Genomic DNA, 17,417 nt, shown 5'->3' with positions numbered 1-17,417 from the left:
GCACAGATCAATCCATCACCTAGATATTAATCCCAGCACCCATTAGCTATTCCTCCTGATGCTCTCCCTTCCCTGACCCCACTCCCACAGGCCCCAGTGTGTATAGTTTCCCCTCACAATGTGTCCATGTGTTCTCATCATTCAGCTCCCACTTATAAGTGAGAACATGCAGTGTTTGGTTTTCTGTTCCTGCATTAGTTTGCTGAGGATAATGGCTTCCAGCTCCACCCATGATCCTGCAAGGGACATGATCTAGTTCCTTTTGACAGCTGCATAATATTCCATGGTGCGTATGTACCACACTTTCTTTATCTAATCTATCACTGATGGGCATTTGGTTGATTCCATGTTTTCGTTATTGTGAATAGTGCTGCAATGTCGTTATTGTGAATAGTGCTGCAATGAACATATGCATACATGTATTTGTATAATTGAAAATTTATATTCTTTTAGGTAAATACCCAGTAATAGGACTGCTCAGTCAAATGGTATTTCTGCCTCTAGGTCTTTGAGAAATCACCACACTGTCTTCCACAAGGTTGAACTAAATTACACTCCCACCAACAGTATAAACATGTTTCTTTTTCTCTTCAACCTCACCAGTATCTGTTGTTTTTTGAAGTTTTAATTGCACCCATTCTGACTGGTGTGTGAGATGATATCTTATTATAGTTTTGATTTGCATTTCTCTAATGATCAGTGATGCTGAGCTTTTTTTTCAGATGCTTTTTGGCTACAGGTGTGTCTTCTTTTGAGAAGTTTCTGTTCATGTCCTTTGCCCACGTTTTAATGGGTTTGTTTTTTTCTTGTAAATTTGTTTAAGTTCCTTGTAGACTCCAGCTATTAGACCTTTGTCAGATGGAGAGACTGCAAATATTTTTTCCATTCTGTAGGTTGTCTGTTCACTCCGATGATAGTCTTGATCAATCTTGAGTTAGCATTGGTATGTGGTATAAGGAAGAGGTCCAGTTTCAGTTTTTGCGTATGGCTAGCCAGCTCTCCCAGCATCATTTATTAAATAAGGAATTCTTTCCCCACTGATTATTTTTGTCAGGTTTGTCAAAGATCACATGGTTGTAGTTGTGCAGTCTTATTTCTGAGTTCTCTATTCTGTTACATTGGTCTGTGTGTGTGTTCTTGTGCCAGTACCATGCTATTTTGGTTACTGTAGCCTTGAAGGATAGTTTGAAGTCCGATGGAGTGATGCCTCCAGCTTTGCTCTTTTTGCTTAGGATTGTCTTGGCTATTCATGCTCTTTTTTTGGTTCCATATAAATTTTAAAATAGTTTTTCTAATTCTGTGAAGAATTTCAATGGTAGTTTAATGGGACTACCATTAATCTATAAATTACCTTAGGCAATATGGCCATTTGTACAATATTAATTCTTGCCATCCATGCACTCATCAAATTATAACTTTTTTTAAATTGCATAAAAATGTAAAGTCATCTAAAACAAACACACCATTTTCAATTTTTTGCACATTTATCTATTATAGACACATCTATTTCATTATTTGTAACTTACTATATACTATTCCATAATCTGCTTTTTTCAGTTACATAAAACGTTTTTGATATATCATTCTGGTTTTGAAAATAATGAAATGCAATAATGATATGCAATTATATCATATCAAATAGTAGTACTATGATAAACCTAATCACTTTCCAACTAGAAAGCTGGTTACAATTCCCTGCAAAGATAATTAATAATATAAATGAACATCTTGATGGATGAATTTTTTCTTTGTGAACTATTTCCTTGCCTAAATATTCAAGAGTAAAATTATAGGGTAAAAACATACAAGTTCCATTATTTTATTGACATCTCAGTCTTTTTGTTTTGTTTTGTTTTTACTTACCACCCCTGTTCATCCGCGAACATACGATTGCAAATTTCTGTGTCCTCCTCCTTTCTCACCTATTTACTCTATCACCTTCTGAGAAAGAATCTCCTTTTAGCTCTTAAGTGGTTATATGAAAAACAAGCCCAGATGTCTAAAACACCAAAAGCAATGGCAACAAAAGCCATAATTGATAAATGGGATCTCATTAAACTAAAGAGCTTCTGCACAGCAAAAGAAACGACCATCAGAGTGAACAGGCAACCTACAGAATGGGAGAACATTTTTGCAATCTACTCATCTGACAAAGGGTTAATATCCAGAACCTACAAAGAACTCAAACAAATTTACAAGAAAAAAACAAACAACCCCATCAAAAAGTGGGCAAAGGATATAAACAGACACTTCTCAAAAGAAGACATTCATACAGCCAATGAAAAAATGCTCATCATACTGGCCATCAGAGAAATGCAAATCAAATGACACATGAAAAAATGCTCAGCATACTGGCCATCAGATAAATGCAAATCAAAACCACAATGAGATACCATCTCACACCAGTTAGAATGGCAATCATTAAAAAATCAGGAAACAACAGGTGCTGGAGAGGATGTGGAGAAACAGGAACACTTTTACACTGTTGGTGGGACTGTAAACTAGTTCAATCATTGTGGAAGACAGTGTGGTGATTCCTCAAGGATCTAGAACTAGAAATACCATTTGACCCAATCATCCCATTACTGGGTATATACCCAGAGGATTATAAATCATGCTGCTATAAAGACACATGCACACGTATGTTTACTGCAACACTATTCACAATAGCAAAGACTTGGAATCAACCCAAATGTCCATCAGTGACAGACTGGATTAAGAAAATGTGGCACATATACACCATGGAATACTATGCAGCCATAGAAAAGGATGAGTTCATGTCTTTTGTAGGGACACGGATGCAGCTGGAAACCATCATTCTCAGCAAACTATCGCAAGAACAGAAAACCAAACACCGCATGTTCTCACTCATAGGTGGGAACTGAACAATGAGATCACTTGGACACAGGAAGAGGAACATCACACACTGGGGCCTATAGTGGGGAGGAGGGAGGGGGGAGGGATAGCATTAGGAGATATACCTAACGTAAATGACGAGTTAATGAGTGCAGCACACCAACATGGCACATGTATACATATGTAACAAACCTGCACGTTATGCACATGTACCCTAGAACTTAAAGTATAATAAAAAAAAAAGAAGAAGAAACAAACATTCCTGAGGAAAAGCAAAAAAAAAAGAAAAACAAGCCCAGCAACATCACCACATCCATGAAAGCTCCTTCTCAGTCTCTCAGCATATTATTTTTACTTGTCCATGACAATGAGGAAAGTGGGCCTCTGAATGGTTTCATTATATATTCCTCTGTGCTATCGCCAAAATCACGCTCATTTAAAAACCCATGGACCAAAAAGCTCTTAGGCTTCTGCGTGACTTAAAATGATTTTTATATATCAACACTATACAAATAAACAGAGTGGAAGGAAGTTTTAAGTACAGAAAAAGTAACAAAGAGCAAACTCCAAACCACAGGATCTCTATTTAAAATTATGCCTAATACAGCCTCTGTTTTGTAGAAGAGAAAAATCAGCCAACTGCCTCTCTAGAACATTAATGACTATCAGTCATTACATCACACATATGTCATCTGACACCAACTTTTAGATCAGTAAACATTTTCCCTCTGCTACAACAGAGAGTTAGTGTTGAAGAGAGGAGAAAAACCTCAGTACATATAATAGCATCAAAACATAAGCCAAGTCATAGGGTAAGTCTAATTTCTCCCATTTCAATTTACTCAACCAATCAGTCTTGCTTTGACTAACAAATTTATGTGAAAATTTTATAATGAAATAGAGAATTTATTTTGCAAAACTTTTCTGCCAATAAGCATCAGCATTTGAAGGCAAAGAAGCTAAACTTCGGTATAAGCGAAATCAACAAAGTCACAAAAAAAAAAAGTCCTCTGTATACTTAAGTTTCAGATATAATTTCAGATTTGAGGGAACTCTCCAAAAGATTTTGTTACCTTTCTAATAGGTGCATATACAATGACTATTAGATGATCATGAATATACATATACATAGCATGAACATGTACAGTTTGCACACATCTCCTTTTTCTTTACCCTGACCATAATTTTGCTAAAGAAAATCCAGGCTGTCTATGTCCCACCTGGCAATGATTACAGTAAAATTGCCACATGATATTCTAAAGCCTGGACTTTGGAATACAATGTTTAGTATCTATGTAACACTGAGCAAGTTTCTTAACTCTACTCAGAGTCTCAGGTTCTTCCTCTATAAACAATAATGCCACCATCACATGATGATTCTAAGTATTAAATGAAGTAATAAATAAAATTTACTTCAAACTCAGCAGAAACCCAATAAATAAGAATTTCCTTTCTTTTCTCCTACTTTATTTCTTAGGTCCTTCAAAAATACATTCAATTGATTGAGAAAGCGGTATTCCAATTTTACGAATGAGGAAATTTAGGTTTCTAACTACTGAAAAGAAGACATTCTCAACACGGTTACATTCTTTCAACATTATACCTCCAAAGCTAAAAGTAAAGATGGAAATTCTTTCAAAAAGCATATTTGTCCCAAAATTTTATTAGTTTTAACTTGTATTTTAAGTTCAGGGGTGCATGTGACGGTTTGTTACACAGGTAAACTTGTGTCATGGGGGTTTCTTGTACAGATTATTTCACCACTCACATACTGGGCCTAGTACCCATTAGTTACTTTTCCTGATCCTCTCCTTCCTCCTACCCCCCACCCTCCAATAGGCCCCAGTGTGTGTTGTTCCTCTCTATGTAGCTCCCACTTACAAGTGAGAATATGTAGTATTTAGTTTTCTGTTCCTGTGTTAGTTTGCTACGGATAATGGCCTCCAGCTCCATCTATGTCCCTGGAAAGGACATAATCTTGTTCTTTTTTATGGCTGCATAATACAACATAATTACTGAAACTGTGGTGGGCAACTGAAAAATATTTATTCACTGGAGGCCAAATCCTTCCCTTGTAAGAATCATGCTATGCTTTTTCCAGATTGATAATCCCAGGTCCCCTTTCCTTGCTTCAACCTTAGGTTGGCCTCAGTAAGGGTGCTTGTTGTATGCTCCCACTGGAGTATGATGCAGTAGTAGACACTATGTAGGCAAGGCATGTTAGCAAAAATAAGATGGGAATGTGGCTTTGAGGGTTCCTGTACAGGATACAAGAAATAACCTGCATTTGAAAATAGGGAGGGAAGTGGTTGGCTTTTGCATCAAAACTCAAAACTATTAATGATGCATCTTGAAGCCAGTGACCCACCTGTTGGAAATATAATAAGAGGTTGCCACCCACAATAGGCCAAGAGAGGGCTGATTACAGGATGATTGTCCTAAATGAGATAACCCTTCATGGATGGTTGCTTCACTTCTAGTTAACCAATATGTTTGTCCCAAAAAGAAGCACTTGAGCTATCCAAAAGAGCTACCACTGATGTCCATTGCATCTCCTTTTCTTCATCTTTGGAGAGGCCTACATGTGATTGGGGGTAGAGGTAACAAGGCTGTTCTCTATTTGAACTTTGCTCTGTATTTGAACTCCCAGGTCTCTTGTTCTACTTATCAGAAAGTTGTTATTATCCTAACAGGGCCAGGACCAGCTACATTATTTGAGGTGCCCAGAGCAAAATAAAAATACAGGGTCCCTTGTTCTAAAAGTATTAAGAAATTCAATATGGCTACTACAGAGCATTAAACCAAAAACAGGGCTCTGTGTGACTGTGCAGGTGACATGCCTATGAAGCCAGTCCTGGACAAAGCTAAGGTGAAGACCGATAAAAAAAAAATGGATAATAGATTCCATCCCTCAAAGAACTGACCATAACTAAGCACATGGGCAAATGTTCAGACAGTTTTATTCGCCTAAAAATAACACTGATGCTCTGTTTGCATTATTTTTTCTTTCTTTCTTTCTTTTTTATTTGTTTGTTTGCTTTGAGACAGGGTCTCACACTGTCGCCCAGGGTAGACTACAAATACACAATCATGGCTCATTGCAGCCTCAACCTCCTGGGCTAAAGCAATCCTCCCACCTCAGCCTCCTGAGTAGCTGAGACCACAGGTGAGTGCCACCACTATCAGCTAATTTTCAAATTTTATGTAGAGACAGGCTCTCTTTATGTTCTTCATAGGGATCTCGAACTCCTGGGCTCAAGGGATCTTTCTGCCTCAGCCTCCCAAAGTCCCCGGATTACAGGCATGAGTCACCATATCCAGCCTGCTCTGTTTGCTTTAAACGACTCTTGAAAAATCTAATTAATTTTCAGATAAATTATCTTCAGAGTCCATAGACCACAACTGCTTATGAGTGAATAAGATTTTAATGACAACAAAAATTTAAATTTCAATGTCAAAAGTATAGAAGAAAAGACATCTTTAAGTATAGAAAACCTAAATTCCAGGGTTACAAAAGTTTCAAAAAGAAATGTTCATTTAAAATAGTTTGCTAATTTCATATATGTTGAAAGAAGGAGGAAAGATTACAAAAAAAGTACACAATTCTCCACTCCTTCAACAAAGAGGCAAAGTCTATATCCCCACCTCTTTAATCTGAATTGACCAAAGCCAATGGAACACTAGAAACATGACACAAACAGAGGCTTGAAAAGTGCTTGTGCATTGGGACATATAGTCACCATGTGAACAAGCCCAGTGTAGCCTGCTGGACCATGAGAGACATGTGGCCAAATTATTTCAGCTAACTGCAAGCCATCTGCCAAATACATGAGTAAATACATCCTAGCTATCCAGTCCCGAGCTGAGCCACCAGCTGACCAGAGACACATGAGTGAGCCTAGTCAGTCAAGCATGACCCAGATCAACAGAACTACCAAGCTAATCCAGAGACTCATGAACAATAATGAATTATTGTTGTTTTAAGCCACTAAGGTTTGGGATGGTTTGCTATACAGTAAAACTGTTAAATGATACAGGTAGCATTTTAGCTCAGTAGAAGAATGGAATACACGATAAGCAGGGGCTGAGACAACAAGCTCACCATTTTTGGCAGGGAGATTAGATTCTCACCAAATTGCATAATAAATTCCAGGTGGAGTAAAAAAAGTATATTTAAAGAATCATAGCACAGAAATGTTAGAATAATTTATAAATTGATATTCATATAGTCTTAGCATACATAGGGAAGGATTTCCTAGGCAGAGAAACCTAAAGGAAAAAAATGGATAGATTTAACTATGCAAATGTTTTTTAAACCTCATGTGTCAAAAATACATTACAAATAAAACATAACAGGCAAATGACAAATTGGTAAAACTTTTTTATGTCAGAGATTACATACGTAAATAGGTACCAAGTAGTTACATGCACGATGAAAGTATGATCAAAGATTATCACTCTTAATATGCACAAAATGGTAAGAAAAAGATGAACATGATAGAATATTAAACAAAAGGTGTACATATGTAAATCATAAAAAAGAAATACAAACTGCCAATTAACATGTGAAAAATATGCAGCATCTCTGGTAAGCAACAAAAGGGGTAAGAAGTAAAACAACAATCAAATTACTGTTTCAGTTAAAAATTGTAAAGATGAAAATAAGTAATAATACCTAGGAAAGCAGGCATTTTCATATACTATAGGTTGAGCTACAATCTGGTACAACGTATCTGTAAGGTAATGTGTATGTATGGGTATGCATGTGTATACGTGTGTCTCATAGAGAACACTTTGCCAAAAAATTAAAAGATCCCATCACAGGAGGAAAAAAAAACTTCCAAACAGGTAGCAGATCTAATTTTAAAGTGGTACATTAGGAAAACACTTTTAAAATCCAGTAAAGTCATGCAATGGGGTTATGCCACAGGGACAGGAATGGGCTCTAGCATGGCTTGTTATTTCATGAGCTTGGCTAACCCATCATGTAAATCATGCTCCCTACGTAGGCAAAGCATAAAGATAAGAAAAACACTAAACAGAAGGTATGTGATAATAAGGTATGTGGTATGCTTGTTTGATCCCAGGAGAGTTGTCAAAACGGGATTTTTCTCAATGTTAGACTCAGCATTAAAACTATTATTAAGATTTGTCCTTTAATAAACTGTGATTGTCCATACTACATACAGACTGTCTATATCATAAACTATTATACAACCATTACAAATAGAGAAGTACATCTGTGCACTAATATGCAAAGAGTTCCAGTACATACTTTAGAAGAAAAAGAAAAAAGAGAGCTAGGTTAATACATATAGTATGATACTCTTTATGGAGTTTTTTTTAGCCTGATGAAACAATATTTCATTTCTATATGCCAAAAAAAAGGTGTGGAAAGAAACAAAAACAGTAAGAATGATTACATTTCTGAGCAGATGATAAGGAACCAAGATGGAAAATTTAGCATTATGCACAATGTTATAATTTTCTTTGGGAAATTATATCCATGTGTTAAGTATGTCATTAAAAAATTGACTAAACGGAATTAAAATAGACTTTATTATGCTCAAGAAACTTATTGAACAATCAACACCTCACCCTAATCTATTACAAATACATATATATATATATATATATATATATAAAATAAAATTGAATGGCAAGGTACATAAAAATTAAGTCAAAATCCTTATAGTACTCATATTTTTCCTTCAAATGCTTATTCATTCTTTTCGTTAATCTAAAAGGAATGGGACTTAACAATATACATTCAAGTGAAAAGCCATGGTTTTGATTGTCTTGTCTGTAATATTACAAATCATGGAAAACCTCAACCCTGAGGCTAAGCAGAAAAAATAAAAACCTCTGCACTTTAAATATATAAAAGATGAAGTCTTACTATATAGAAAATCTGGAAAGCATTAAATCAAGCATCCTCTTCAAGTTCCTTTAAATGCCCTCCCACCATTGTGTCTACAAAAAGATACAACATCATTAAAGACAAGGTTGACGATACCTTCAGTCTCAAGTATGGCAGGCAGGTATGGCAGTAGACCTCAGAATGAGACAGAGAAGTGAACAAAGAAATGGGAGAAAGGAAAAGGAAAAGAAGGAAAGAAATAGAAAACAAACCAAAACAAAAAGAGTACTAAAGAGGAAAAGAGGTGTGGAACAGACAGGGCATTGGTGCCTACTGACTGAAGAATCATATAATTACCCCAACACACACACACAAAATTGGCAGTCTATATTTGTGGAAAAAATTTTGTAAATTCCATACATTATGGAATATAATCTTTGTAACAAAAGAGTAGTCATCCCATTTTATGGAACAAAACAGAAGTTCTGGGAGGGTAAGGGAATTGCCAGAAACCACACAGCTAATAAGCAACAACACTGCGGTGTTTGAATTCCAAGCCCAATATTCTTTCCAATATTCCACTGCTACTATAGTCTGTCCTTTAACTTGTTGCTAATTTTCAAATAATTATGATTTTTTTTTTTTTTTAGATGGAATCTTGCTCTGTCACCCAGGCTGAAATGCAATGGTGCAATCTCGGCTCACTGCAACCTCCACCTCCCGGGTTCAACCAACTCCCCTGCCTCAGCCTCCCGAGTAGCCAGGATTACAGGCACCTGCCACCATGCCCAGCTAGTTTTTTGTATTTTCAGTAGGGGCGGTGTTTCACCATATTAGCCAGGATGGTCTTGATGTCCTGACCTCGTGATCCGCCCGCCTCGGCCTCCCAAAGTGCTGGGATTACAGGCGTGAGCCACCACACCTGGTCTAACCAAGAAATTTTTAAGAAACAAATGTATTATGAACAAAAACACAGTAAGCTATTTTTCTGTCCCCTAGGAAAATTAATTCTGAAAACAAAAATCTGATTTGTCCTTTCAAAATCAACAGAATGGAGTGGGGCAGGGGAAAAGGGCAGAAATGTAGTGACAAAGGACCACATGAAGGAGTCCTGTGGTGAAGCGTCTAGAATGTGGTGACAGATGTTGAATCTACACGTGATAAATTGTATACAACTTAATACACACACCCACATAAGTGAGTACCTTAAGTCAGAATAAGACCTGTGGATTTTATTAATATACTGCTTATGGTATTATACCATAGTTTTGCAAAATGTTACCATTGGAAGAAAGCTGTTAAAGGAGACATGAGAGCTCTCTGCATTATTTGTTACAACTACACAGAAATATAGAATTATCTCAATTAAAAACCTCAATTCAAAAAATCAACAGAATATTCATACCAGCAACACTGACTTTGAAACAGGAGAGTAACATTGTGAAGAAATATAGGAATACACAATGTAGTCAGTCAAAGTCTTCATTATAATCATTCAAAGACATTATAGTAGAGCTGGTAGGGGCCTTCTCATGATTTTTAAAAATTATTTTCAAATTTAAAAAATAATTTTTAAGCAAGAGATGATAATTTTGAATAGTTTTTGGAGAAACAGTGCCTTAAGAGTGACAGCCAGATCACCCAGCCATGCAAATGATAAACTATGGATGGAAGGTGATCAAGAAGAAGAAAAAATATGTTTTAAACTAGAACTTTTTGAACTATGCTGCTTAAGAATTCCATCTCAAAATATCAACTGACATAATACTAGAAGTATGAGCCAGTTGCTTGGTAAGACAGTTGGAGAATTATGGTAATAATTACGGAATGCACCAAGAACTGTCTCAAAATACTAATCATAACAGCTACTATTTATCAAGCACATATTATGTGCTTGGCATTGTTCTTGTTGCTTTACATAAAAGATTAAAAATCCTCACAACAACTCTGGGAGGTAATATGTGGAAACTGATGGTGCTCATGTAATTTACCCAAGGTGACACAATTAGCAGCAGAGTTTGACTCTGAACCTAGGTTTTTCTGACTCTAAAGCTTATGTTCCTTAAAGCCCTGGAAATGAGTACCTTATCTTGGATATTCTGGTACATGACTCCAGGGTGACAAAAAAATTATAGCCAGTAATAGAAAACTGTAACTGATATTATACTGACCTGCTTGTAGGTTCCATCTAACAAGGTGTCCAGGTGTTGAAGCGGGGCAGGGGTTTTATCTTTGAATCTTGCTAATAGTCGGCGTTGAATGGCCCGAAATTGTACAGCTCTCTCAGATAAGAGTTCTTCTAATTTTTCACCATTTATCCGTAACTGCAATGAATAATTTCTTAAACTGAGATTAAATGGACACAAAAAACATCTTCAAAGAAAAAATATACACAATGATAATAAAAGAGTAATGAAGAAATCTAAATGTATTATAGAATTAAGGGAATTAAAACAATGTGGTATTTGGTACATGAGTCACTAATTCACAGATGATACAGTGGAACAGATCAAATGGAAACTTTGTAAAAGTTATCCAGTATCACTGGAGGAAAAACAGATCATTTAATAGGTATTTTTCAATAATTGGTCACATGGGAAAAAATAGAAAACTTTTCTCATTCTTTACAGCAAAAGCAATGCAGAGATTAAAAGTTTAGACACAATAAAAGCACTAGGAAAATCAGAATTTTTAAAATAATCTTGGTATAGGAAAGGCCTTTATTAGTGTAAGTCAAAAGCTAAAAGCCACACCCACACACAAACACACAAACACACCCCTGATAAATTACTAGCTAAAAAAACAAAAACATACAATTCTACATGATTTTTAAAAATTATGAAGAAAATAAGACAAACAGCAAACTGCAAAAAGTAACAGCAATAACTACAGAGACAAAGTCATGCCCATATCTAGAAAGCATCTACAAATCAATGAGAAAAAGACCACAATCCAACAGCAATCAGTAGGAAATCAGCAACAACTCAATAGAAAAATGGCCAAAGTTTTACATGAAAGTTAATACAAATAGCTCTTAAACATATAGCATTTGACTGAACAATCCTAATTCTAGTAATGTATCCTAGAGATACGCTTGCAGACAGTAATGTATATATCAGGATATACATTACAAAATTGTTTGATCTATTGTTATCACAGTAAAACATTATTAATAATCAAAATTCCCATCAATAGGGGAACTGGTTAAGGAAGGAAGACTATTCTGCAAGACTACTAGGTGCTGATATGCAATGCTGTGCAAAGACGATAAATGAAACAAAGCAAAATGATACAAAATAGTATGTATAATGTGCTGCCATTATTTTTTATTTAAAAAAAAAGAAACCTATATATTAACATAGTTGTGACTGCATAGGATATTTCTAGAAAGAGATACAAGAAACTGGACACCAAACACTGCCTCCAAAGAAAAGATTGAGTGGCTGGGGAATTAGAATCCTAAATGACTCTCTTCACTGTAACCCATCTCATTTAAATTAATATTGTTAAAATGAAAGAAAGCTAGTTAAAGTCACAGGGTAAAAGGGACACTTCATAAGATCAGGTCACGTGAATCACTAATTCAACTTTACAAAATAGTAATAAACTGGCTGAAATAAATATCATATTAAAAATGCTCAGAAATCAAACATATCATAGACTACATTTCTGATAACAAACTAAATTCTTTACCCTTTCAGTGCATGCATTCTACAATTACATATGAAATAAAAGTAACTTGAAATTTTAACTTTTTTAAATCTGTTTTAGAAGCACTCAGTAGCTAACTAAATCAAAGAATATTCCCTTGAGCAAAAACATACCAAAAATTAAGTAATAAAAATCTTTTTAAATAAAGTTTTTAAAAGAACATTAACCTAATTATCAATAATTCATTCTTCTAACTGTATAATTTACTGCTATAATTTATTTCCTAAATTCTTGATATACCAAAAAATTAAAAAGATATTCTCAGTACTCAGACTATCAACCAGGTTATCATTCCTTTGAAAGTGTAACCAAGCAGCAGTGATTGAAATGTTTTCACATGTCAGAATTTCAATGCTGAACAAATATTTATTGATCCCAGAGCCAAACCCTGGTCCAGGCACTAGAAATTAAAGCAATGAATAATACAGACAAAAATGTCTGCCTTCATGAAGCTTATACTCCCAGGGACACTTGGATTCCAAAACCCATCTGCATTCAAAGTTTAAAATCTTACTAATGGCTGAAAGCAGAGAAAGGAGACAGAGAACAAAAGCAGCATAACCATGCCCCCCTTAATTTATGTGTGTAACAAATGAAAGTGCCTGTTGTTCACCATATTCTCTAAGTCCCTCCTCAGAAAAGACACACCCTTGATGTACAAACTCCAGGGAGTTACTTACTAGCCACAAAGTAAAAAGGGAAAATTATATGTCAAACTTATTAGTCAGTAATATCTAATATTCTCTATTTCAAATATTACAAATATGTAATTAGTATAGTCTTTCCGTGGACCCTTTCACAAATCACTACACTTCAGTTTCCAACAGTGAAGTAAGAATTTCTTAAAATATATCCCAAAGAACTGCAAAGATTCTCATTCCGTATAATACCTAAAAATACTCTTACAGACTGTGTCAATTTTGGTGCTACAATTTGACCAAAGGCATGCGTTCCCAGAAAATAGTGTCATCACAAGTTATCATCATAGATGAGGAATTATGACACAATTATTCATAATTCAATTGTATACACCTGAAATTTTCTTTTTATGTTCACACTACATTAAAGAAGTCTTCACAGCTGAAAAGTCAATGCTTTTAGAATGTTCAATGGTTGACTGAAAAATTATATGACTGGTAATATTCTCTCTCTCTCTCTCTCTCACACACACACACACACACACACACACACACACACACCCCTACACTGAAATGTAGTCCCCCATAAGAACCAATGCTTACTTGGATAATGTTCGAAATTCTCTCAAAACTCCCCTTTTGTATTGCCTAAAGAGTCTGTTCATAGACTATATAAGTAGAGCCTGACAACTTTAATACATGGGACGTTTAAAAAAAACTATGACTGTCACTGTCAAATCCACTGACAAAACAAGTATTTGGCTAGTCCCAAACATCAAATCAGTCTTCAAAAGATGAAGGCATGTCAGCATTGAGATACTCAAGAGAATCTAACACAGGCTCTGAAAGCACTTCCAAAGAAGAAATGCAAAACATTCAGAGCAACAAAGTTACTGTTAGATCTCATTGATTCATATAGTTAATCATTCAGCATTTACCAAGCACCCACTGTGCCAGATACTGGGGAATATTTTAAGTGTTAACCCTCATTCAGATGCAGAAGTTCTGGTATGCTTGTTAAAAATGAAAAAGAAAAATCACTTTACTTTATAATCACACCTCATTTATGGCCTGCTAGAATCAGTTAGCCAAATGGTCTCTGATAAGCTCAAATAGCTTTAACACTGGGTTATTGGGGTCAAGGGTTAAGTCTCCATGTGGGAGAATTAAATCAGCTCTGTTCCAAGGCCAGACGACATGGTTAGCTCCAGGCAGCCACTCTATAAATGTCTGTAATTGATCACAAACTGGGCAAGTGGGCAGGAATGGATTCACAAAATCCACCATTCACATAAGAAAAACGAGAAGCACATAGCCTAATGGCATGTATACAGAACTCTTCTATAGCATCTATTTCTCTTTCATGTATTTGAGGATTATAGATTATGTGGGTTATGATTATACACACCTCAAAATGATGATCAATCAACTCAAAATATTCTTGAAGGGGCATAGATCCAGAAAAAGAACATGCAAAATCTTTGACTCCCTGTTTTTCAAAATATTCTTGAAGGCGAAGAATAAGCTCATTGGTTATGAGCCAAAGATCTTCAAATTGTTCACTCTGAATGCGATATCGTTCTGAGAGAAAAAAATTAAATAAAAATGCTTAGTAACACAGAATTACTAGATAAAGCTACATGAACTATCAATAACTCTGACTTTAAAAGTTCAAAGATTTCATTTTTGTAACAAAGATATGATTCCACTGGCTTTACAAAAACACTTTCACTGCTTCATTGCTCCCTGCATGAACCACTTAATACTTTCAAATCTAATTCCAAAAGTAGGTGGTCACAGTGGCAAACTGTAAAGTATGGTCCTTTTTGTTATGTATCTTATAACAGGTTTCAGTACAATAAAAACACCCAAATTTGGATCCTTTAAAAAGGCCTGTATTTAAAAAGAAAACAGCCATTGCAAGAATACAATTTGTTATCATTAGTATCATTTCAAAATATTAAAGTAAAATAAAATGTATTCTATATAAAATTCAACATCCTGGATACTGTAATCAGCATAATTCATGGTAATCATGATCAAAGTTTTCTATTTTTTAACAGTTCTTTAATTTGAAGAGAAACTTTGCAGTCAGACCCTTTTCTAAATATAAATCTTGTTTCCCTTTATTCCCTGAGACCTCAGGTCTACTACTCCAAGATGACCAATTTCTAGCTATGCTCTACCCTGAAAATGATGACAACAACGGTGACAATGATGCTAAGAGAGGTGGTAATAATACCTATGATAACAACAGCTATTATTTGTTGGGCACAAACTGTGTACCAAGAACTGTGACTACAATAGCCCCTTTTTATACAAAGGAAAATAAAGCACAGAGAGTTTCAGAGACTTGCCAAAGATTAAAAGCAATTAAACGCCAGTGCTAGAATTAATAGTTCATCTCCTTCTGCCTAAATCCTACTTCTTCATCAGGACCTGGCTTTAATCTCATCTACTCAAATCTTGATTTCTCTGATATCCATGGGAGCTCAATCTGTGCCAGCCACATTTTAAGCACTTTACATTCACTTTCTCATTTAAACCCTAACAGCCCTATGAGAGAAACAGTGTTACTAGCCAGTTAGTAACAAGAGCAGGCACTGGGACACTAGATACTAACCTTAACTGCCTCATAAGATTGTGTCTTCCTGAATTTATATAGAGACTTACTATGTCTACAGTTCACTAGGCACTTAACTACCTAAAACCATGCATTCTTATATAACTTCCAAGATTATTACATTTGCTCCCTTTAAAAGAATTAATATTCTTTTTTTTTCTTTTTTTTTTTTTTTTTTGAGACAGGGTCTCACTCTGTTGCCCAGGCTGGAGTGCAGTGGCATGATCTCGGTTCACTGCAACCTCCGCTCCCTGGTTCAAGTGATTCTCATGCCTCAGCCTCCCGAGCAGCTGGGATTATAGGTACCCGCAATGACATACAGCTAATTTTTGTATTTTTAGTAGAGATGGGGTTTCACCACATTGGTCAGGCTGGTCTCGAACTCCTGACCTCGTGGTCCACCCGCCTCAGCCTCCCAAAGTGCTGGGATTACATGTATGAGCCACCACACTGGGTCGGGAATTATACATTTTTTTTTTGAGATCTAGGACTAAGTCCTCTATTTCATTTAATTCACCACTTATTGACCATCTATTATGCAGATGTCATAAAGAGACACACTGGGAGTACAAAGATGAACTAAATCTTCTTGCTTAGGGAATCTAACATCTAGCTAGAGTAGCATGATACATGGACATAGAAAATATTTATTTATGTTCCCCATGGTACCATGGTAAATTTCACAAATGCAATTACTTCTTCAGATTGGTTATTAGGACTTTGATTTGTCATCTCCATCCAGAATTCAATAATATATCTCCTATCATCCCAGTCATTCCCTTTTACAATGGTAAAGAATAAAATATACTAGGTATGCCTGTCACAATCCATGCAAACACACTGGTCTTTGCTGCTGAAGTCATACCCCATTCCCCTTGAAGCTTCACCACCCCTCCCTTCATCCCAGTCTTATTCTGGATGCTGAGTTCTGCCCATAATGCTGATTAGGTGTTTTCCTCAATCAAAGATAATACTTTTTAAAATAAATGCCACCAAATACTTACTTTTTAAAAAAAATGACACTGAAGTGTTAATGCTTTAGAGACAGTACAGTTGCGGCGGCGCAGGGGTAGAGAGGTAGACTGGAGAATAATGATGATAAAGTACCATATAAACCTAGTCTTACCCACACTAAGCTTGAGATCCAACATATTAACTCTAGACTGTATTTATTTACTTTCATTCATTTACATAACTCAGTGCAAGATGCTGGGGATAAAATCAGGAATAAGGGAAGAAGAGCTTCTGCCCTCAGTGAGCTCCCAGGAGACTTGGAAAGAGAGCCTAATAGCAGAAAACTGAACACTGCTTCTGCCATCACTCTTCTGCCATCACTGATTCAGGACCAATCATTAGGGCTAACCATGCCACAGTGGTGCCAGGACTTCTCTCGAAGAAGATATACTACCATTTTCAAGTATAGGAAGGACTATCACATAGCAGAAGAATTAGACAACAGCTAGAGAGATGCAAAGGACACAATTCATGATAAGAACTATATCAACAATGATAGATGTTCACGGCTGCCTCAGGAAAAACTGCCATTGAAAGTGTTTTTCAGGCTCTGAACTCCTGGTCTTTGGTATTTTCTTGAAAGTCCACCTGTGAGTTGCAGAACTTGGTGTGAACGAAAGGTCATTTCATGAGGTACAGACCTGTCTGAGATCCTGTACCAGGATCCTTATCTTTATGTGTGTCTGTCCATCCCGGGCAGCCCACATCTAGGTCC

The 17,417-nt window shown here is 35.9% G+C and overlaps 1 protein-coding gene across 1 annotated transcript in view; it reads right to left on the bottom strand.

Annotated features, from left to right (window-relative positions):
• The window catches only part of BBS9 (Bardet-Biedl syndrome 9), a 527,217-nt gene that overhangs the window by 207,502 nt on the left and 302,298 nt on the right, over nucleotides 1-17,417 (bottom strand). The window contains exons 17-18 of the mRNA XM_011966349.1: nucleotides 14,474-14,646; nucleotides 10,888-11,040 (exon numbers count right to left, since the gene is read on the bottom strand). Coding sequence (XP_011821739.1) covers nucleotides 10,888-11,040; nucleotides 14,474-14,646 — 326 coding nt within the window. The remainder of the gene's footprint in view (nucleotides 1-10,887; nucleotides 11,041-14,473; nucleotides 14,647-17,417) is intronic.

This window comes from Mandrillus leucophaeus, unplaced genomic scaffold, assembly GCF_000951045.1.
Source record: "Mandrillus leucophaeus isolate KB7577 unplaced genomic scaffold, Mleu.le_1.0 Scaffold757, whole genome shotgun sequence".
Classification (NCBI taxonomy): Eukaryota; Metazoa; Chordata; class Mammalia; order Primates; family Cercopithecidae; genus Mandrillus; species Mandrillus leucophaeus.
Note: the sequence above shows the minus strand (reverse complement) of the source record. Positions and strands in the feature narration are given on the sequence as shown.